At 49.5% G+C, this 23,397-nt stretch overlaps 1 protein-coding gene across 2 annotated transcripts in view; it reads left to right on the top strand.

Moving 5' to 3' along the window:
* Positions 1 to 23,397, top strand: part of SH3PXD2B (SH3 and PX domains 2B) — an 81,317-nt gene that overhangs the window by 11,527 nt on the left and 46,393 nt on the right. For both annotated transcript variants that reach the window (XM_068160155.1, XM_068160166.1), the window contains exon 2: positions 2,761 to 2,841. In XM_068160155.1, coding sequence (XP_068016256.1) covers positions 2,761 to 2,841 — 81 coding nt within the window. The remainder of the gene's footprint in view (positions 1 to 2,760; positions 2,842 to 23,397) is intronic.

Genomic DNA, 23,397 nt, shown 5'->3' on the forward strand with positions numbered 1-23,397 from the left:
ACCCCTGGAGATCTTTCTGCTGTTCAAATGGGGTGTGCAAGAACTGTTACCCAGACTCCTGGAAGATGCATGTTTCAGCAAAAGAGGAGGGAGCTCAGTGGCTGGGAGAAATGATCCTTCCCTCAGTTGGAAAGGGTATAATAAAGCGTGGTGTGCCCTCAAATCTCATGGCTTTATTACCCTTAAGAGCTTTGAATTCATTTTGGCTTGAACAAATCCACATCCTGATTAAAATCCCAGTCTAATAAGCTGTTGACTCCAAATAAAGGCAGGATAGGAATAAACAATGAAGAAAAGTTTGGCTTTTCCTCCTGCCCCAGTGGAAGGCTTTCTCTAGGCAGGCAGCCAGTGGTGATATAACCCTGTAAAGTGCTGTGGACTGGTAAGAAAGCTGGGATATCAGCTGAGCTTCCAAGTAAAATGAGCTCATGCTGGCCTGCCAGCAAGTCCTGGGGTGAGGGTAAAGGCAGCTTGGATGCTTACTTAGAGCCAAGTTAACGCTTAGGTTGCTGATGGTATGGTGGTGACTGGGTGGATGCTGTCAGATACTTCAGAGGCTATGTCATGCAACTTTTCTGGTTTTCACTGCAAACTGTGGTCAGCCAAGTTGGCCCTGACCTGTTGAGGTCTAGAAGCATGTTCTTCCATGGGCATTGTGCCTTTTTCAATGCCAGGCTTGGTGATAAGTAAGGGCAGTGTCGGGGCTTCCCTTGCAGCAAATCCATGTCTCCAGAGCTCCTACAGATGCTGTCTTGCAGGAGCCCTCTGTCTTGGTTGTGTTAATATGCAGAAATCACAGGTCCTTCTGCTCCAAAAAAAGAATTTCTGAATGAAAGGAGAGTATTGTGGTTAGCTGAATAAGGCCTGTGAGGCAGTGCTGAGTGATTTGGATTCTGTCTGGAAAGGGTGGCGGTGCCTGTGACACCAGGCCAGCTCACTGCAAGTCAGCAAAGCAGTTGCAGCTGTGTTTGGGCTGATCATCTGGTTTAAGAAAAGTGGTCATTGACCTGCTGCATTGAAAGTACTGAAGGTCTTTATTTCAGCAGTAAGAACTCAACTGCCTCTTTTTTTTTTTTTCCATCTAATTTGGAAATTATTCTGCTGCAAAGAGTTTGTGGTTCCTCAGGAGTCTCCTCACCTTGGTAAGGTCATGCTCCATCAGCCCTCTAAGCAGCAGGGTGACCTTTTGATTAGAGTTTTAGTACAGCACTGGGGTGGGTTTGGTGAGCACAAATGATTCAGCATCGTGATACCCATTTGAGTCTCCTGGTGTTTGAGTTTCAGTGTTGGGCTGGGATGTTGGTCACACTCCAGCATCTGGAAAAATGTCTCTCTCTGCAGGAAACTTTGTGAAACTCTTTAAGAGATTTCTGTTTTAAGTACCGAAACATCAGCTTCCTACCAGCCTTCACGCTTCTTGATGTTAACTGGAGCTCTAGCAGATCCATTCACCTGAACTTTTGCATGCTTTAGCTCCTGCTTCAGTGACCTGATACTTGCATTTGTGGTAGAAGTAAGCAGGACATGAGAGTTAGAAGAAGAAATGAACATGCCCTTGTTCTGCTCAGTCAATCTGTTATCAATTAGCAGAGGCTGAAGTTTGCATTGTTTGAGTGTTAGCTGGCATCTCATCAAGGGTCATTTTTGGTCTCTGTAAGCAAAAAGCAAGAACATTGGATAAGTAATTGCCTAATTATTTTATTTGCTTGCTGTCTTTCACAGAAGGAGGGGGGGAATGGGTTGGGTCTTTTCATTCATCACCAGTAAAAAACCTGGTTCATGTGGTCTGTGAGGAGCCTGCAGTTACTAGGACTGACTGACTAGAGCATTTTAAGGAAGAGGAGGGTAATTTGCACGTTTAAGTAAGCAAAGCCTCAGAGTTGCTTGTGGAAGAACAGGCTGGGTTTTGAACCTTGTGGGTTAGGATTCTTGCAAGCTTCAGCCCCAGGCCCCAGGCTGGTGGTGGTGTCAGGTGAATTACACTCCAGTTTTGAGACCTCAGCATTTGGGACTTAGTGCCATGTGTCAAGGCATAGTTACTAACCTGTAATGTGTCTGTCTGGAAAGACTTCAGCTGTGTTTTACATAGAATTTCTCCTTCTCATTTGATGTATGCCCCCATCTAGAGATAAGGAGTTGCCTTAGTTTCAGCACCAGAACAAGGGGACACATTCTCAAGCTGCGCCAGGGGAGGTTTAGACTCGAGGTGAGGAGAAAGTTCTTCACTGAGAGAGTCATTAGTCATTGGAATGTGCTGCCCAGGGAGGTGGTGGAGTCACCGTCCCTGGAGGTGTTCAAGAGGGGATTGGATGTGGCACTTGGTGCCATGGTTTAGTCATGAGGTCTGTGGTGACAGGTTGGACTCGATGATCCTCGAGGTCTCTTCCAACCTTAGTTATACTGTGATACTGTGACAGTTCACCACTAGCAGTAAGCATTTAATGGACAGTTAAGTTGCAGTAGTGGAGCTTAAATTAATCCTACTTATTTTATAGTATTGCTGAAGTGACTTTAAGTGATCCCATGAACTCCCCTGGTTGGCACTCAGCTGTGGAGGCTGTGCTGGCAGCTTTAGCTTCAACCCTGGGCCCCAGGCTGGTGCTGGTGTCTGGTGAAGCACACTCCGGTTCTGGGACCTTAGCATTTGGGACTTAATGCTGCAGCCATATGTTGAGGCATAGTTGCTAACCCATAATGTGCCTGTCTGGTTGTGGTGCAGGTTGTTGGGCCACTCCTGATTTCTTCCTCTGTTCCTTGCAGGTGTACATTATCAAGGTCACCTGGTCCAATGGATCCACGGAAGTCATATACCGACGGTACAGCAAGTTCTTCGACCTGCAGGTGAGCATTCTGCCAGTGCTTGGGGCTTGGAGTTTGGAAAGTTCAAAGCTGTGGTCAGCTGAGAAGTGTGGTTTCTGCCTTACATTAAGCATGCCTCTTGGAGTCTCCCAGAAACTGTTTTTTATCTGAGCAAACTTAAACATAAACCCTTGGGAAAAAAATCAAGAGCCAGCAACCTCAAAGGTTCGACTCTTCGATCCAGTGCCACTTGTGTGTTGGTGGAGACACCCTGGGGCCTTTGCATGTCCCAGTGTTAAAGTTCTGCTGTCCCTCCCTGCACTAAATGCACACAGGGCTGTGTAGGTCTGTTTGAATTCCTGTGATGGAAATCTGCAAGTGGTAAGGATTTTGGGGGGGTTTATTGATTGCTTTGTGGGGGTGATTTTGTTAAAGCCGAGTCCTAATCCTGCAGAGCTGATACCATGCCTTTCCCAGCTGCTATCACAGCAAAACAGGACTGCTGCTGCAAAGAACAGATTCCCTGTATCCGTGTCCCTCTTCCTGGCATTTTGGGGAGCAGGCACTGGGAAAGTGCTTCATGCCCAGAGGGCAGCAGCCAGCAGCTGCTTTAGCAATCACCTCCTAGTGCAGCAGGGAGCCTGGAAGAAAACGGAGCTGGGAGGGAGCAGGGAGACTGGAAAGGCAATTGGGACAGGCCAGGTTGCAGAAAACCAAAGCTGGTGTTCTGGACACTCAAGCAAAGGGTGTTTTCCACCCCCTCATTGGTGGAGATGAGCCAAGGGGTCTGGCTGAGCTTTATGAGCCAAAACAAAAACTGAGCTGCTGGAACAGGCTCTGTGTGGATGAGAAAGGAAAATGCATGAAGTGATCTATGGACCAGCAGGAGCTGCCAGAAAAGTCACTGGCACATCCCTGCTGGCCTGTGCCTGGGACTAGAGTGGAGCTGGGCACCCTCTGCCTCTAGCAACTCACTCATGTGAGGTTGGTCCTAGCTTTTTTGCTTTGTTTGAAAGGGTGCTGTGATTCCCCAGAATGAAGATTCCTTTACTGAAATTGTTTCATCCAGCCACAACTACAGTGCTACAATTACAGCACATGTAGGCTTGCCCAGTGAAGCAAGCCCATGGGAATCCAGATGGCTTTCCCAGGTTCTGCTGGCTTCAGAACTGCCTTCAAGGCCTGGGATTGTGTGAGACAGTTGCTCATGCTGATGGTGCCCTGTTCCCTGCCCAACAAGGCACCTTCTGCAAATGTGGCCATGAGGGTGACTGTGTCAACTAAGCCCTGGCCAGCCAGCCAGAGCCTGGCCTTGGCAAGACTGTGGATATCCTTAGCCTGCCCTGTGCTGCTGTCCCACAGCATCGTGCCAGGCAAGGTAAGGTAAGGTGAGGTGGCACAGGTGGCTGTGGGTGCAGGCAGGGTTAAGCAGTGTGCAGCTGCTTGTGTAACCAAGGAAATATTAAAGTAAATAGAGAACAGCTGTTGGGCAGCAGCCAGGGCTGGAAGGAAATGGAGCTCAGTGCTTCTTTCTCCACAGCATCTCGTGTTTGCTGGTGCTGCAGGGTGGTAGCCAAGCTCATGCTGCCATTTGCTGCAAACAAGGCACAGTCTTGTGGGGTTTGTATGTGATGAAGTGGTAGCATCAGCTGTGCTGTTTCTCTGGGCTGCCTTGCTCCTTGTGGAGAAGTTCATGCTGGGAAGTAGTGGCTGTCCTTCCTCTGTTCCTCCCCTTTCATCCTGGGCTGAAGCTGTGCCTCGGTGGAAAGAGCATTGCCATTGGAAGCTGCATGGAGCCAGACTCAAACTGTCGCTGCAAAACACCCTGGGGCACCTTTAGAGGCAGAGGTGCTTTATACATAGCATGGTGCAGATGAGAAAATTTAGAGCAAATATCTTCCCCCTTCCTTGCAACTTTTTCTTCAAGGAAAAAAGAGAGAGAGAGAGAAAAGTAGCCACTCCTTGTTGGCTCTGTTGAAAGAATGAATGAAACTGTGGGTTTTTCTTCCCTTCCTTCCCCCTTATCACACATGCTTCCTGCTGTCCTTATTTTAAACTTGTGGTGCAGTACAGTGGAAATTGGATTGAAAGGCGAGGACTGAAAGAGATCCTCTTAGCCCAGTGGAAAAACAAATGCTCTAGGTAGGCTTGGTAGCAGTGACTGTTACCGTTGCTGGAGGCCTTTATTATATGACTGTTGGATGATTCTATGCCAATTTTAGCTCTTTAGGCAGCAAGTTTCCATACTGGAAATTATTCATGCCTCCAGTTGTTATAAAAAGCCCACAAAAAAAAAAAAGCCCCAACAAACTGATGGGCTGAAAATGTTCAGCTGCTTCTGCACACATAGTAGGAGGGGAAAATATTTCTCCCGTGCTGATGGTCTTTTAGATACGTTGGAGGAAGAATTGGAAACTTGAGTCGCAGGTGATCCTTGTGTCAAGAATCTGTCTTTCATGTTAGCCACTGAAAGTCCATCCAAGTTTGTTCACATTTATGGCCTTGAGCAGGCACAGTACATGCATGTTTGGGTAGAGATATTTGTTAATTTAGTATCTATCTTCCTAGTGTTTCCAGCTGTACTTTCCATGCTCCGGCCGGTGGCTGAGCAGGTTTTGTTTTTGCAGTGGCAGTGCCGGCCGCGTTTGGGCGACGGTTGGTGCACCTTCCTTTGCTGCACGTGAGCTCCCTGCTAAGCTCAGGCAGGAGGACAAGGAAGCCATTTGGTCCAAGTAGGAGAGGAGAACTTCTCGGGGCAGGAGTGAGAGGCTGGTGGGGGCTGACCCCTGGACTGACCCTTGAGCAATTCAGAGCAGCCCGGGCAGAGCTGTGAGCGGTGGGGGATTTTCTCCTGCTACTCCCTGTGGGGCCACAGCTGAATCACTTGTCACCTTCCATTGTGGCCAAACAATTATTTTAGGAGTAGGGCCAAGTAAAACACATGCACGCTTACTACTGACAACCTCGCTGGCTAGCCTGCTCCCACAGCAACCAGAGGGCAAAGTGTCCTTCCCTCCCCTCCCAGGCAGGAGTGATGCTCAGAACACAAACTGCCAGCTCAGCCGAAACCGGGGTGAAGTCTGGAGGTGTCCCAGTGCTGGTCTCTGCCTCCATCTGCATGCAGAGACATCAGGCCAGCTGTGTTCCCAGTACTGGAATGGGGAACATGGAAAGCCACCTTACTGGTTGCAGTAATGTCTCGGGCTGTGCTGTTATCAGCTGAGAGCATTCAAGGTTTTGAGTGAATACTGTGACCTTCCAGAGCTCTTCCTATGGCTGTCCTGAGACTGGCCCTCTTCTGGAAAAGTTCTGGTTTAGAGCTGCTTGCTGTAGCTGCCTTTCCAAGCACCACCCTGCTTTTCTCTTCCAAGGGTAACACTCGCTTCCTCTTTCTGCCTAATTACCTGTTTCATCTTGTTGTCCACACCCTGGGTCATCTGCTGTCAGGCAGGAGACTGCCACCTCCTCTTTAAGGGCTAGTGACCGATGCTCGTTCCACTTGTATGTCCCGGCAACAAGGCTGCTTCCTCCTGGTTCCAGTCCAGCATTTTGAGCAGATGAAGTGGTGGCCCCTATCCCCTGGGAAGCATGCAGGACATACTCTTTCCTCCTCTGGGATTGTCACGGGAAGGCTGAGTGTGCCATGTCATGTACCATGTCAGGCAGTGATGTTGGGAATGCTTCCACCTCCTGTACTCCAGTCATGCACTCACCTGGGTAGTGCTCAGGAGCTGTTTTTCACAGAATCACCAAGGTTGGAAGAGACCTCAAAGATTATCAAGTCCAACCTGTCACCACAGACCTCATGACTAAACCATGGCACCAAGTGCCACATCCAATCCCCTCTTGAACACCTCCAGGGATGGTGGCTCCACCACCTCCCTGGGCAGCACATTCCAATGATGAATGACTCTCTCTTTGAAGAACTTTCTCCTCACCTCCAGCCTAAACCTCCCCTGGTGCAGCTTGAGACTGTGTCCTCTTGTTCTGGTGCTGGTTGCCTGGGAGAAGAGACCAACCCCCCCGGCTATAACCTCCCTTCAGGTAGTTGTAGACAGCAAGAAGGTCTCCCCTGAGCCTCCTCTTCTCCAGGCTAAACAATCCCAGCTCCTTCAGCCTCTCCTCACAGGGCTTGTGCTCAAGGCCTCTCCCCAGCCTCGTTGCCCTTCTCTGGACACGTTCAAGAGTCCTTCAAGATATCCTTCTTAAACTGAGGGGCCCAGAACTGGACACAGTACTCAAGGTGTGGCCTAACCAGTGCTGAGTACAGGGGCACAATGACCTCCCTGCTCCTGCTGGCCACACTATTCTTGATTCATGCCAGGATGCCTCTGGCCTTCTTGGCCACCTGGGCACACAGCTGGCTCATGTTTTTGCTGTGTAGACCCTCTGTGCTCTGGTTTCTACCATCTCTTCTCCTCCTTTTCTCCATAAATGTTTTCTGTCACACAGTGATTTACATAAGAGCCAACTTTTTAAGGATTAAAAAGCAAACCCTAGAAGAAATTGTGATTTTAAAGTTTGAAACCTTGGGTAACTGCATAGTTTGTAGTAAATTCATGACTACAAATACTAAATTGAGTTCTCTATTAAATTCATCTCTTGGCTGGAGGAATAATTTCTTCCAAATAGGATTGAGACTCTCAATATGCCAGATGTGAACTATTAGAAGCAGATGGATGCTGTTCCTGAGAAATAGAAGCAGTAAGATTGATGCTTGCAAGGATGCCAGTTGTATTCTGGACACTAATTTGGGCTGGCAGGAGCACTGGAAATGCTGGCTGGCATGGAAGCTGGTAATCAGAGCCCTGTGTCAGGTGGGCAGAGATAGGGGATGGGGGTCTTGTGTACCTGAGGTGCTTCCAGCTCTGCCCCCAGGGCAAGAGTCGTGCAGTGACTGCAGGGCTCCATTGGAGCCCATCTGATTCATCACTTGTGAGAAGGTTACCAAGTCCCTTGGAAGAATTCTCTTGAAACCTTTGGCTGCAAGGAACAATGTTGGTTAAAGAACAGATACTGGTTTGTATTTAGTGGTTGGGTTTTTTTATGGAAACCCCCAAAAAGAAACATTTTTCCCCCTCCCACTCTGTAATGATGAGCTCATCAGTCACAATGGCAGTCATTTCAGGTCTGCATGTGGCCAACAGCCACTGTTGTCTTTTTACCCTCCTAAAATGTCCTTACACCCAAACCTGACACTCTTACACTTCCCTGCTAATACCAGCTCCCTGTGGTTTCCCTGGGCAGGAGCCCCACTCTATGTCCTCATCTTCCTCTGCCTTTCAGCTGCAGCCACCATCTCCTTGACTATGAGCCTGGCTCTTTTCAGTCTTGGTTGGTGCCCTGGACAGCAAGGCTTGTGTCTCTGCAGCTTGGGGTGGATCTGATTGGTCACAAAGTAAGCTGCTTGCAGGCTGTGATGAAGCTGGGTCTCAAACCTCCCCCTTGGAACAAGCTTTGCCATTCATGCTGTCTCCTGCATTCTCACCACTGAAGCAGTAGCTTCTCCTGTGGTGGGCAGCTGCAAACCCTTAAAATCAAATTGCCCTTCAGGAGTGCCCTCTCTGGGGACAGGTTACTCTGTGGCCTTTCTTCTTGCAGTGAGAAACCTTTCCTTCAGCCCTTGTCACAGCTGAGGGTTATGGGAGAGGGTGATGCTGTGTGGCTGCTCCTCTGCACAGAGGTTTAGATTTGGAGCCCAGGGATGGAGATGTGATGTAGGCTAGAATAACTCTGCTTGTTGCACGAGAAAGAGACAGAAAGATTGAGAGTTTTAAGCAAGTTTTAAGATGTCTTTGGCTCTCTCCCATACTCTTTTCTGCATGTTTATTGAGTGTGTTTCCCAGCCCTCCTATTTGTCCATATGTTTAACAAATCCTTCAGGTTCTTAGCTGGAAACTTTTAGTTTTGACCCACCTGGACCGATGTCATCTTGGAGAGAATCCTGCAGCCCTCAGGCCAACAGCTTTGTGTGTAGGACAAGGGAAAAAATAGACTGTTGAAGTGGTGCCTACTTTTATGAGAAAACTGGCAAAAGGCTACAGTCTGTGCATGTTGTCTCGCTGTGGAAGACAGCTTGGCCCTTCTGGAGAGGGTTCTTCAACTGTTACGTGTTTGCAACCACTAGGCAAAGACAGGGAAGGAGGAAAAGCCAGGATCTTACTCATTCAACAACCTTAGGCTGTTTTAAAATAAGCCACTGCATTAAAATGGGCTCATGAGACACTAGCTGGTACACAGAAGAATTGTTCTCATCAGCTTCACTCAGGCAAATGGATTCTTTGAAAATGAAAATGAGTCTTGGGTCTGGAGGTGGTGGAGTCACCGACCCTGGGGAGGTGTTCAAAAAGGGACTGGATGTGGCACTTGAAGCCATGGTTTAGCTGTCAGGAGGTATTAGGTGTTAGGTAATAGGCTGGACTTGATGATCTCTGAGGTCTTTTCCAACCTGGTAGGTTCTATGATTCCAGTACTGTGAGCTCCTTGCTCACCTTCCTCCACCTGCATTCACAGAATCACCAAGGTTGGAAGAGACCTCAAAGATCATCAGGTCCAACCTGTCACCACAGACCTCATGACTAAACCATGACATCAAGTGCCACATCCAATCCCCTCTTGAATACCTCCAGGGATGGTGACTCCACCACCTCTCTGGGCAGCACATTCCAATGGCTAACAACTCTCTCTCTGAAGAACTTTCTCCTCCCCTCCAGCCTAAACTTCCCCTGGCGCAGCTTGAGACTGTGTCCTCTTGTTCTGCTTGCCTGGGAGAAGACACCAACCTCTTCCTGTCTACAACCTCCCTTAAGGTAGTTGTAGACATTAATAAGGTCTCCCCTGAGCCTCCTCTTCTCCAGGCTAAACAATCCCAGCTCCCTCAGCCTCTCCTCACAGGGCTTGTGCTTGAGGCCTCTCCCCAGCCTCGTTGCCCTTCTCTGGACACGTTCAAGAGTCCTTCAAGATATCCTTCTTAAACTGAGGGGCCCAGAACTGGACACAGTACTCAAGGTGTGGCCTAACCAGTGCTGAGTACAGGGGCACAATGACTTCCCTGCTCCTGCTGGCCACACTATTCCTCCTCCTCCACACTTTAAGCTGTGCTCCTGGCAGAAAACAAGGTTCATAAAGGTGAAGTAAGTGTTATCTTAACTCTTCAGATGTGAAAAGCAAGGAGCGGGCATGTTGAGTACTGTGTCCCAAACAGCACAAGGCTCCTTCAGGTGGGAACATGAGCTGGGGCACTGCTTCAATCTCAGCTCTCTTCTGCGTCTCGCCTGGTCCTAGTGGCCCCTTTGATGAAAGGGCCCTGAACCAGTGAGGCTGTGCTGCCGGCAGGGGAGATGGATGTCTTGTTGAGTCCAGGGACTGTAAACAGGGCTCCTTCGATAGCTATTTCATAACAGGAATCCTATTTCAACACTTTGGGGATTTCTTCTTTTGCTTTTTTTCCTCCAGGGTTTATGGAGTTCAGCAAAATCCTGCACTGTTTCGTGTGCAGTGCTCTTCGTGGTTTCACCCCACCACAACAATAAATCACCAGGATCTTGCTCTTAGACAGCTGGATTGTGAAAGACAGGCCCTTGCGTGACTAAGGATAAGAAAAACCCCACAGCTTCCTACCATGAAGTTCCTGCTACAAAGCACCAGCAACTATTTTTGCCTCTGTGCCCAGGCTGCACTGAGAGCTGTGAGCCCAAATGTTATATGCAGAAGAACAGAAACAGTGCCTTGCTGTAAGCAAAGTCTCCATTAAATAAGGACTACCTCTGTCTGTAGAAGGAGCACCTGGTGTTTATCCAGCAGTGCATCAAAGATCTTCATCGTTCTTTCCCTCCACAAGGAACATGTACAGTCCAGTGCACTTCAGCCTAGTTAAAAGTTGGCTCCTTGATTTTCTCTCTCTCCAAATGTCTCCCATTTATAGCTTCCCAGCGTTTGGCAGCCGGGCGCCGGCGCATACCCGTGCGTGCTCGTGCCAAGGCAGGTCAGTGGAGTTATACTTGGCTCTAGCTGGCACCCTGACTAGCTGCTGCATTCTGTGCCTGGCAGCTGAGCAGGGCTGTGAGCTGCTGAGAGCTGTGCCTGCCCCTGGGAAACGGCAGCCTGTCCTCCCTGGCAGTGGGTGTTGGATGGAGGTTCCCGGTGCCAGCATACACCTGGGGCAAGCACGGCGGCACTGGGCAGTGCGTGGCTGCAGTGGAAATAGTTTTCAGTTCTCAGAGTTAAGCTTTTCTTGAGCAGCACGTGATAATTTTTGGTTTATTCCAAGCTGGTGGCAAGCTCTTGCCCTTTCTCTCTGTTCCAGATGTGCAGCTCTGCAGGCTGTGTCTGCACCCTTGCCAGCTTTCTGCAATCCTCCCTATTTCCTCAGGAGCAATTTTGCTTCTTGCTGATTTGCTGTGAGCCCTGAGGGCTCCCTCTCATCTCCTAGCTCTCATCTCCACTTGCCATCCCATCAGATGGTCCCTTGTGTTCCTGGCTCTGATGTGGTGGCCCTATGGCAAAGGAGCACCAGCTCCTGAGAACTGTCCATGCTTTGTTCATTCATCCCTGTTGGCACTCCCATGTCTCCTTCTCTCTGGAAACTTGGCAGAGCAGCCAAAGGAGACAGCATTCACAGCCACTGCTTCCCAGCCCTGGGGGAGCTATGTCCCACATGAAGCATTGCTTGGTGGGTGCAATCTGGAGGGGAGCCTATGCTGAGTGTAACCTCTGGATGGGGAAGGCAGAAAGATGGGCAGGTTAAAAGTTTTACCTCCTTGGGGATGAACTTGAATCTCCTTTGTCAATCTGGTGTGGTTTTATTTGGTGAGGCTTCCAGCAACGTGTTTAACTTTGTTCTGTAACATGAGGCAAGGGATTACATCCCTCTGCCTGTCTCAGGGTGAGTTAATGCCCTTCCACTCCCCAGCTGCTTAATCAAAAAGCCACAGAAATTCAGCTGCCCCATTCCTGGGATGGCTGAGCAGGATCCCCAGGAAAGCAGGAGCTCGCTGTTGGCCCTTCTTCTGTCTGCTGCCTATGGAGTAAGTCCCTGGGGAGGTGCCCAGGGCCCTGCTACACATGCCTGCCTGGAGCTGGTTGTGGCCAGTGGGTTTGATGAGGTCTGTGTGGGTTTGGGCTCATGTGAGCTCCAGTGTCTCCACCATGCCTTAATCGATGTAACACAGCTTGGCTTTCTTGTGGAAGGACCTGCAGTTTATATTGTGTGGCAGCAGCCCTGCATCTGAATTGAGCCAGTTTCAAGCTAAGCTGACTGGTGCTGCCTGCAGAGGAGCTGAGGATGTGTAGCAGCACATCACTGCAAAGGAGGCTGTATCCCAGAGCACTGAACTTCTAGTAGAGGGGCCAGGACCCATTTATATTGCTAACTCCATAGGAAGTAGTGTGGACTGTAGCAGGCACCACGTGCATGTCATGGGCCTCTAAGATGTGGAAGCATCTGTGCAGTGTTACGGTGAGTGGGATAAGGAAATGAGAGCTGAAAGAGAGACAGGGGGAGATGATGGTTCTGTGCTTGTCCTGTCCTTGCTGAGGGAGGTGATAAAGCTGCAGGGACATGTTTTTTTGTGATCTTGATTTCTCACCTCTGTGCCTTTCCCTTGGTTACATCAGGCTCTCACAGGTCTGCCACGATGCTGTAGAGGTCCAGTCCCGTGCTGGCTGTGGAAAGTGCTTTCGGTGAAGGACATCTTGCAGTCCTGAAGTCCCCTTGCAAAGCAAGGTGTGGACCTCTGCAATGATCTCCTTGGAGTCCCAGTGCAACTGGGGACAAGTGAAGAATTTTACTGCCTGCTTTCCCTTCCCAGCGCTCTGTTCCACCCAAGAAGCAATGCTCCTTTCCTCTTACTTTCCTTGCATGGGTTTTTTCCTCTCTCTTATATGCTTTCTGCCCTGGGGCTTGCCTTGCTCCTTGTTCCCATTTGTGGGATCCAGCACAGTCTTTTCCTGGGTATGTGGTGTACATCCTGCAGGAGTGATAGCAAGGCAAGTCTGTACCATTTGCAGCAAGGGAACTCCATCGAGCAGGCTAGGGGAGACTTCATGGGGAGAGAAGGATGGGTGTGCAGGATCTGCCCTTCCCCTCTGATTCATGCCTTCCAGATGACCAGCAGCAGGGAGGGAGACTTTATTAACCAGAGAACAGAGAGGGGAAAACGTGATGTGGTGCCAGTGGGTGGATGCTCTAGGGCTCCAGCAGCTGGCCTGTGCCCTTCATGGTGCCATGGTGACTCTGTCGTTTTCCTGCTCTGCTTCTCTACTGCTGCAGAAATGCTGCAGTGCTGCTGGATGCGTGGCATCCCTTCTGCTCACCTGGCCATCACCTCCTGGCTGCCACACATCCCCAGGCTATGGAGTGCTGCTCTACACCCTGTTTTGTAGTAACTTTTGTATTCTGATGTTATATAGGAATGCAGTATGGAAAATTAGCTCCTTGTGGCATGGCAGCATGAGGAGAGCCATCATGTTCCATGTCTTAATTCCATCTCCCTGAGCCTTTCTGCCTTACTGGTGCCATGTCTTGAGGCCTTTGTAGTATGGGTGAGTCATTGAATGGTAAATTATAAATGATATTTATAGCTCTCTTTACCTGGCAGCTTGGAAATTAGATCTTGGAGATTAAGCTTGGGAGGTAATTAAGGTTGGTGAATTTATTGTTTTAATACTGCCTTAGAATATTTAGAGTTTGGACAAGAGAAAGTTTTCATTTGAATGTCCTTTTTCAGTGCTGAAATCATATTAAATTAGCCAGATCAGGTGGGTTTTAGTACTGGAACGTGTCCAGAGAAGGGCAACAAAGCTGGGGAGGGGTTTGGAGCACAAGCCTTATGAGGAGAGGCTGAGGGAGCTGGGCTTGCTTAGCCTGGAGAAGAGGAGGCTCAGGGGAGACCTTATTGCTGTCTACAATTACCTGAAGGGAGGTTGTAGCCAGGTGGGGGTTGGTCTCTTCTCCCAGGCAACCAGCACCAGAACAAGAGGACACAGTCTCAAGCTGTGCCAGGGGAAGTTTAGACTGGATGTTAGGAAGAAATTCTTCATAGAGAGAGTGATTGCCCACTGGAATGTGCTGCCCAGGGAGGTGGTGGAGTCACTATCACTGGAGGTGTTTAAGAGGAGGCTGGATGTGGCACTTGGTGCCATGGTTTAGTTGATTAGGTAGTGTTGGATGATAGGTTGGACTCGATGATCTCAAAGGTCTTTTCCAACCTGGTCTGGTCTGGTCTATTCTATTCCTATTCTATTCCTATTCTATTCGATTCTATTCTATTCTGCAGCTTACCTGAGAATCCTCATGCTCCCATTTTCCCTTGCACACATTCACCTTGCTGATTATTTACCATCAATTATGGCCTGGTGCTTGAGCTTTCCAGAGAGGGAGAAGATATTTAGTGTTAGCAGGCTTTCATAAATGCCTCCCTCAGCGAGTAGTTTGGGTGCAAAAAGGTTGTGGGACCCCTCTAGGGCTGATTTTTCCCTCCTCAATTTGGCAACAAACCATCCCTAGGAACTTGAAGTTTCTCCAGGAGGGTGGGAAATGAGGAGGAATAGGGTGGAGATGAGTCTTCTCCCTGTCTTGTACTGAAAACAAAAGTTGAATTGCTTCAACTATATTATGCAACTGCACTCTGAGGTGGGTAGACAGCTTGCTTCAGGTATGGCAAAGGCTGACAATGGCTGTCAGTGGGAGCTGACTGAGATCTTCAGCCTTGCAGAGTCCAGCTGCCATTTTTTTTTTCCTTTTTTAATTAAAAATTACTCTTTAGAAATGGAAGAAACATTAGCTTTTATGAAGCTTAACTTTTTGGACCTCCTGTCTGTGGAGCAGCTGGCTGGCAGCCCGCGTTGCTCATCGCCAGCCCAGGGAGCGCTGGGGTGTGGAAACTACCCACAGTTTGAGTAGGGACCCAAATTTCTTGAGTCCTCACCCAGTCTCTGTCAGCAGAAAGCTGCAATCCCATATTTTTTTTAACCAGGTGTGTATAGGCTGAAAATGGCTGATGAAATGGCCACTGAAGGAGGCTTTGTGCTCAGCCCCGCAGAGTGCCGAGCCAGCTGGGAAGCTGCACGGCTCTTGAAAATGGTCAGGATTCCTCCTCTGAAGTTTGGGGGAAAGTTGGAGTTTAAATTCTAGCCAACAAAGAAACAGTTCAGTGTGTGTAAAACATTCTCTTGGGGTGTTTTTTTTTTGCTCTTAATTTCTCTTTTAAAAAGCTTTTCCCTCGATAAGTCACTTACACCAGTACAATATCCTTTGGATTTTAACAGGTTTTGCCATTTGCATTAAGATGTTAATTAAAATGGATACTTGTCTGCTGATCTTTCTTCTTGGCAAATCAGCATTTTCCAGTTCCCCTCCTCTCCCCCTTCCATCCCTCCACCCACCGCCAGGAAATAAAGGAGTCTCAGTGGAAAGTTCCAGTGAGGCTCTGAGGTTTCAGTCTGGGGGGGCAGCTGCTTTCCACCTGCCTACAGGTGCCTGCTCTAAGATCCCAAACCCTGGATTTTTTCATCAGTTAGTGAATTTTGCCACAGGTATTTCAGATTTTCTGCTTGTGTTTTCTCTGTGGTGAGATTACACTTAGAGAAGAGCTCTGAGATTAGAGCAGTGAAGGTTTGTGCTCCTTAGTTTAGTTATGCTGGAAAACTTTGCAGTATTCTCCCCCTGTCCTGGTTGGGTCCTAAAGAAGCAGGTGCAGTTCAAGGGAGGTGATGTGGGCTGGATTTTGTGTGAAATCTGCATTCTTGTGTTTAAATGCATAGAAAGCAGCAGGGTTGCTGCACTTTGCCTGCTGCTGGGGCTTCTCTGTCATGCCTCTGTGTTTGGTGTCTCCAGGCCCTGGCAAGGAGTGAATATCCCGGGTTGGGATGGCATTCCCTCTGGAGCTGCATTGCAGCTTGCAAAAGGATTGCCACAGGGCTCTCCATACCCCAGCTCAGAGCTTGCTCAACCCTTCCCCATGAAGTGCCTAAGTGCACTCCTGTATAACCTGTGGGGCCACTCTCCTCCATCAGACATCACTTAATAGTAACCTTCTGGTTATGCCATCAGTGGAGCTTCTTGGCAAGCTCCAGCCCTCTGCCAAGGACTGCCCAAACTCTGCTCTGAGGCCTTTCCTGCCACTCTGTGGGTCATGGCTGTGCAGGGCTCATCACCTCCCCCACCTCTTCCTGGCAGCGGCTGTGTCTATGAGCTGTGCACAGAGGCCTCCTGCTCAGCTTGAGCTGTTGGACACTGCTGAACCTGGCTTCTTTAAATCCCACCTTTTCTATGAATGGAGGAATACAAGGGCAGTGTGCTGCGTGGTGTAGCAGGAGCTGGGGTAGGGACACTGGTGGGTACATGCAGGAGATGGGTTGGTTCATGCTGTCAGATCGGGGCTCCAGAGTTGCATCGCTTTTTGGCTCTGCTAGACGGAATTTTATTGTTTGATGGCACATGGTCATGCTAAAACTCAGGTGGGGAGACCCTGGTTTGGGCAGTTAAACCTCAGGGATTTGCAGTGTCTCGTTTTCCACCTGGCTGCCATGGAGCTGCTCTTGACAGACACCACTGTGAACCCAAGCAGAATGAAATCCTCCCTCGCGTGGCCACAAAGCTCTCTCCACATCAGCCTTTCTGCTGACTGTGCTGACTTGGAAGATGAGGTTTGTGTTTAGGGAGGGAACAACAGGAAGAACAGGCAGTTAGCAAGAAGTCTGATGCAAGAGGAGGGTCATGAGGTGGGTGTTTCTGACCAGCAGTGTTTTCCCAGGTGATAGGAGTGCAGCTTTTGCAGCCCTGCCTGTAGCTCAGATGCCTCCTGCTTTGTCTCGTCATGTTTGGGCCTGCCACAGATTTAAAGCTTTGCATTAATTTCAGGGAAGGAATGTCCATTGGTCTGCTTCTCCTCATGTGAAGTGGGGAAGATTTTTAGGAAAGGAGGGGCTGAAGAGAAATCAGATCATGAGGTATGTTGGGGTAGAGCTAGGGACAAGCCGTCCCCAGGTGTTGGCAAGCGTGCAGCTCTGCGTGGGGCGGCACAGACACAGAGTCTGTGACCTGTCACTGGCATGCTTGACCCAAGAGTGCCTCTTGTGTGGAGCACCCTGTTAGATGTGAAACTGGATCTGGCTGGAGGGTTTGAGCACATCCCTCCTCTCGCTGTGCCTCTGCTGCTCAACGCACAAAACAGGGCAGAGGTGCTGGTATTTCTCCTCTGTTATTTCCATTTCCACACCAGAAGTGAAATATCAGGACTTTGCAGTCCTCCCAGCATGCCTGCTTCGGGATGCAGGCTTCCCTGTGGCTGTTCCAGCCATGGTTGTGGTGGTGGTTCTCTGGTCTGTCTTTGGCACCAAGCTGCAGTAGGTGACACAGCTCTTCCCTGCTTCCTTGCTGAGGCTCCTTCCAGGGGTACATCCTTGTGTGACACAGTCCCAGCTGTGCTGGAGGGACCTTCCCACGGATGGGATGGGGAAGAGGAAGTGGTGCAGACCAGTGTCACCCCCCAGGTGTTTCTGCTCTGTTTCCAAGCACATCTACCAACAAGAGTCACTTCCCCTGGTTGTGTTGCCGTGGTGAATTACGGATGCCATACTGGGTTTTTGGTGGTGTTAATGCCGTGCTCCTGGTGCCTGCATGGAGTGCTGCAGCTTTCAGTGCTCATCTGTGCCATCTGGGACCTGCCTATCCAGCATAATGCCATCTAGAGACTGCAATTACCAGAAATTAAGGGAAAATGGATTAGTAAAATACTGTAAAGAGAATGATGACTTCCAGGATTCAGCACCAATGAATCAAACACAAAAAGCAATGCATAATAATTACCCAAGAGCAGGCAGAAGGTTCCACAGCTCCTAGAGGAGGCTGTATAAATGGAGATTGCTTGGTGCTCTTCTCCAGAGCTGAAGTGTTCTTTCCCTTTTTTTGAAATACTAAACTCTCTCCTTTAGTCTCTACCAAATATATTCTGGACAGGCTTACAAAGGAGACAAAGCAAAGAGTGCTTTTCAGCAGTTGTTTGGGCCCATCCAAGGATGGGTGGTAGTTTTGGATCCTGGTGTCTCTTACTGGAGTTGGGTTTTGGGAGGGTGCAGTTTTGTCTGTCCTCGCATTCCCTTCTTAGTGCCTACAAGTAGGTCCCCAGAGCTACTTGTTGCTTTGGAAAACATGCAGACTTAGTATCATAGTATCAGTCAGGGTTGGAAGGGACCACAAGGATCATCTAGTTCCAACCCCCCTGCCATGGGCAGGGACACCCCACACTAGATCAGGCTGGCCAGAGCCTCATCCAGCCTGGTCTTAAACACCTCCAGGGACGGCACCCCAACCACCTCCCTGGACAACCCATTCCAGGGCTTCACCACTCTCATGGTGAAGAACCTCCTCCTCACATCTAGCCTGAATCTCCCCACCTCCAGCTTCATTCCATTCCCCCTAGTCCTATCACTACCTGAGATCCTGAGAAGTCCCTCCCCAGCCTTCCTGTAGGTCCCCTTCAGAAATTGGAAGGTCACAATTAGGTCACCTCAGAGCCTTCTCTTCTGCAGACTGAACAGCCCCAACTCCTTCAGTCTGTCCTCATAGGAGAGGTGCTCCAGCCCTCTGATCATCCTTGTGGCTCTTCTCTGGACACCTTCCAGCACCTCCACATCCCTCTTGTAATAGGGGTTCCAGAACTGGACACAGTACTCCAGGTGGGGTCTCACCAGAGCTGAGTAGAGGGGGAGGATCACCTCCCTCGACCTGCTGGCCACACTTCTCCTGATGCAGCCCAGGATCTGATTGGCTTTGCGGGCTGCAAGTGCACACTGAGAGCTCATGTTGAGCTTTTTGTCCACCAGCACCCCCAAGTCTCTCTCCTCAGGGCTGCTTTCCAGCCAGTCACTGCCCAGCCTGTATTTGTGCCTGGGATTGCCTCGACCCAGATGCAGGACCCTGCACTTGGTCTTGTTGAACCTCATGAGGTTGGCTTGTGCCCACCTCTCCAGCCTGTCAAGGTCCCTCTGGATGGCTTCCCTTCCCTCCAGCGTGTCTGCTGCACCACACAGCTTGGTGTCATCAGCAAATTTGCTGAGGGTGCACTCAGTGCCACTGTCCATGTCACCCACATGACTCTTTTGTCTTTTAATGCTCTTGGAAATGTACTTTGTAGATGAGAATAGAAAAGACAAAAATCACTGTGGGAGTAGTGTTTGGCTTTACCAGACAGAGAGAGACCTGTCTGGAGAAAAGGATATATCTGTTTCTCCTTCCATGACTCTCTTTCACCTTTCTGCTGCAAGTAGCACATTGTGTTGGTTGTGATGGTGATAGAAGCAACTAGAATCTTCCATTCTCTCATCACTGATCAACAAATATGACAATCTTTTAGTGATTTCTGGGAGGTGGTTTAAGTTTCAGGGCTGGATGATAAAACAGGAGGCTTCTCATATTGAGGAGCTTGTAGGGGTTAGACACTTAGGGCTGAGTGGCTCCTTCACTGGGAATCCTAGAATTCTAGAAGAGTTTGGGTTGGAAAGGGCCTTTAAAGGTCATCTAGTTCAATGCTCCTGCACTAAGCAGGGACATCTTTAACTAGATCAGGTTGCTCAGAGCCTTGTCCAAGCTGACCTTAAACATTTCCAGGGACAGAACATCCACATCTCTGGGCAACCTGTTCCAGTTCCTTACCACCCTCACCATACAACATTGCTTTCTTATGTCCAATCTGAGCAAGCAATGCCTGTCATGGCCTTCATTGCTTATACTGGAGATGAGCATAGCTGAGGTTTCTGCTCAGAGAATGAGTGGGGGCTTGGGCTGGAAACATCTCCTGGCCCTGCACTGTGGAAGCTTTCTGCCCAGTTGCTTTTGGAGGACCATTGCCCTCAAACCAAACCTGTGGATATGAAGCTGCTTTGTCCCTCTCAGTCCCTGCATGCTGGCAGATCCTGTTGGCTCCCCAGGTTTGGTCTGTGTGGTTTATGAGCAGGCACCCAGGGTAGAACAGACTAGGCTGTGCCTTGCTCCTGGGGCTGGATGTGACAGTGCCAGGCAGAGGGATGTGTCATGCCAGCCCTCTACCCACTGCCCTCTCCATAGGAGTGAGCTATTCACAGGCTCCAGTGTCTCCCTCTCTAATGCTTCCTGTGATTTCATAGGAAATGTCTTTTGCAGTGGCAGCTGCTGCCCATTTTTGTAGCCCTTTTTTTCTCTGATCTCATTTAATTACTTTATTTTCTTTTTTTGTCTATTGCTGAGCAATGCTTCAAGTTTTCCATCAAGTTTGCACAATCCAGCCTCTGTGATGCCATTTCCTAGCCTTGAGGAAGTCAGGATTGCCTCTGCCTCCTGATGTGTAGAATGCACTTGTACCAGAAGGCCAGGCCTGGGGAGAAGCTGGGCTGTCAAGAATCTGCTCAGTTGTGCTGCCCTTCAGCTCCCATTACTGTCTTTGAAGATCCAAGCATTACATGGTGCCATACTAGTGGAGTCCTTCCCCAGGCTTGACCTCCTGAGCTCGGCATCATCACCCTTGGGATCTGATCTTGCTCTGCCTTGGTGCTTCTGTTTTCACCCTGTTTCTTCATGAGCAGTCCAAGGAGATGCAGGGAAGGTGCCTCCTGTAGGACTGCAAAGAGACTAAACATCAATAGCTTGTGAGCTGATGCCAGATGTTGTTCTCTTTCCCAGATTATCTGTGTGGCAGATGTTCCCTGAACCAGCTGACTCCAGGGCACAGGGGTGCTTTGATCTGCAAGAGCACATTTGCAATGTCTCTGGTTTCTCTGGTTCTCAGCGTGCAGCCATGTCCCTCATCACCTCCCCATGAGGCTGAGGTGCTGCCGTGACAGAAGGTGGTTGCTGGACCTGTGTCCCTTCCCCCCTGCATTTGACAATCGTTGGGATGCTGTTGCTCGGTGGATCACGTTTGGGAAAGGATTCTTCTTCCCATACAGGAGGCTTGACTGATGCTCTCTGAGCACACGGGAGTCTGAGTGAGCAGTGCATGTGAATGTCCCCATCTGGAGTTCACTGCTGTGGTGACAGCAGCATGCCTGGCTGCCTGCAGCATTCCCCCTCTCAGGAGGGATGGGGCTGACGGGAGTTTGGGAGTGTGGAATGAGAGCAGGCTTGGCTTGGCTTGGGCCCATCTTTCCCCCATGGCAGGCCGCTGCCTTCTCTCAGCGGGGTGGCTGTTGCTCTCACAAAGAGTCTGCTGTGATTCTGCCTCCGCTCACTCAGCCCAGCTCTGAAGCCTTTTGTTGAACCGTTTTTTTCCCTTCTTTTTGGCTTTTTTTTTTTTTTTTCTTTTTTTCCCTTCCCCTCAAGTAGTGTCAAAAGCTGACTGCTCTGCTCTGGACAATGGACATGTCTGGTGTAGATGTGGATTAGGTCAGCTCTTGATTGCTACACCAGGAAGGAGGAATGTGGTTTCGCACCAAAGCTCCACCACACAAGCAAAGCAAATGCTCTCGATAAGAGAGGGGGAAACGTCCCTTGCCCCATGCCTGCAATTCCAGCTCATGGCCTAGCTCCTGATCTTGTGCAAGAGCAGAAGAGTTTGCTCTCCTTGCCTGGGTGTTTGATCACCCTCTAGCCTGTGTTGATCTATCTTGCTGTTCGGTGACGTGAACCACTCCAGAAGTTGGCAAAGCTTCATTTTGTCTTTGCAGCCATGCAAGCCCTGACACTCAGTAACAGACAGCCTGGGCTTCAGAGCCACTTGGCAAAAGCAAATCCCACAGTCCCCCAGCTGCAGAGGACTTGCTGCAAGAGTAATCCTGTGCCCTTCTGCTTCACTGTTATTGGGGAATGCAGGCATCTTGTGTTTACCATTTCACCCTGATGTTTTTCTTCCCACCAGATCAGATTTAAATGAACAAATAATGGATTTTTGCTTAGGTTGTGTTTGGTTTGTGTTGCTTTCTTGGTTTTGTCCTCATCTTTCCAATTTAGAGGACAAAGCTTTTCCACTTTCTTGAGGAGAGCAGAAGAGAAGCAGCGAAGTGGTGAACACACCTTATTACCCTCTGCCACTTGGCTTGAGGGTTGTTTGGCTCTTTTTTTGCAGAGAGTCACAGACATTTAGGCTTGTGGCCTTGCTGCTCCATCAGAGACATCCTTCTGGAGTTGTGCTATCCGCATGGTGTATCCCTCTGGCATGACACCATCAGCTCTTAGAATAGAATAGAATAGAATAGAATAGACCAGGTTGGAAGAGACCTTCAAGATCATGGTGTCCATCCCATCATCCAACACCACCTAATCAACTAAACCATGCAACCAACCACCATATCAAGTCTCCTCCTAAACACCCCCAATGATGGCACCTCTACCACCTCCCCAGGCAGCCCATTCCAATGGGCAATCACTCTCTCTATGAAGAATTTCTACTATTTGGGCAAAGCCCTTCCTGAATGCTCTGCTTCCCAGGAATACTGCTGAGCACACACGCTCCCCTCCCCCTAGGATCCCCTGCAGCCCCACAGCAGCACTTTTAATTGATTCAATTAGGATATTATCTTACGAGTTTCCTGTTAACGAAGGAGCTGTCTGCCAAGGTGTTAGCTGTTGGTACAAAGCTGCCTTTGAAAGGCTCCCTCACCCTGGGTGGCCCCACTGGCATTATCCCTGGCCTGGTTACTGGACAGCTTGGCCACGGGGACAGTGTCCTCCCATGCTGTGCACAGGCCTCCAGCCGTGGCCAGCTCCAGACTCACTGCCCAAATGTTTCTGGGTTAATAAGAAAAAACACCTAATTGATAAGATAAGATAGGGTAGGGCACATTTATCTCCACCACCTAATGTGCTGTTGTGGGGAGCCTGCTTGGGATTGGATAAAGGTGCTGGGGGAGCCAGAGCATGGCAGTGATGGGATCACCCCCCACTGCTGCCATGGAATCCATGGAAAGTGTGATCCAACAGCTTCCACAGGATAAAAACACATCAAAATGCTCCCAACTGCATCCACTCCAATAGTTTTCTCTTTTTCATTCTGTTGTATTTTAAGATTCTGTCACAGATGCTTTAAAATAATCTTGGAAAGGGAGAAACAATAGAGTTATTGTTCCTCTTTCCTTCATTTTTCTTCCTGACCTGGCTGAGCACATTGCTGAGAGCGAGACTTGGCCTCTCTGCGTTCTCCCGTGCTCCAAAGGGCTGTGTGTCTGTCTGCCCTCTCTCCCCCTCCCCCTGGGATCTTGGATGGCCAGACAATCACCCCTTCTGGGAGTGTGATGTGAGCAGTCCTGCTTGGAGCTTGGATGGAAACCCTCACTGCTGGGATGTATTTGTGGGAGTCTTCCTATGCCAGCTGCCTCCACTCTGCTGTTCCTTGTCTGCTAGGGAGCACATTTCCCTGCCATGGCCGGGGAGAAAGGTCAGGAAACCTGCCCTGCCTTGCCTTGTCACTGGGTGCCTTGGTTTCTGCAGACCATCATCTGATGCCTGTCTGTGTGTGCCTCCCCCAGGGCTTGTGGCCCTGCTGCACTTTTACCCTTTTCCCATCCCTTCTCCACAGTTGTGCCTGCTTTCCTTTGCTTTCCTGGGCAAGAGCAGTGTAACAACCTGTGCAGCAGTCCCCATTCTGCAAAATCCATGGAAGCAAGACGGGCTGCAAGGGGTACAGGGAG

Source organism: Melanerpes formicivorus, unplaced genomic scaffold (genome assembly GCF_026170545.1).
Source record: "Melanerpes formicivorus ecotype bairdi unplaced genomic scaffold, bMelFor1.0.p_v2 SCAF_2, whole genome shotgun sequence".
In the NCBI taxonomy this organism is placed as follows: domain Eukaryota; kingdom Metazoa; phylum Chordata; class Aves; order Piciformes; family Picidae; genus Melanerpes; species Melanerpes formicivorus.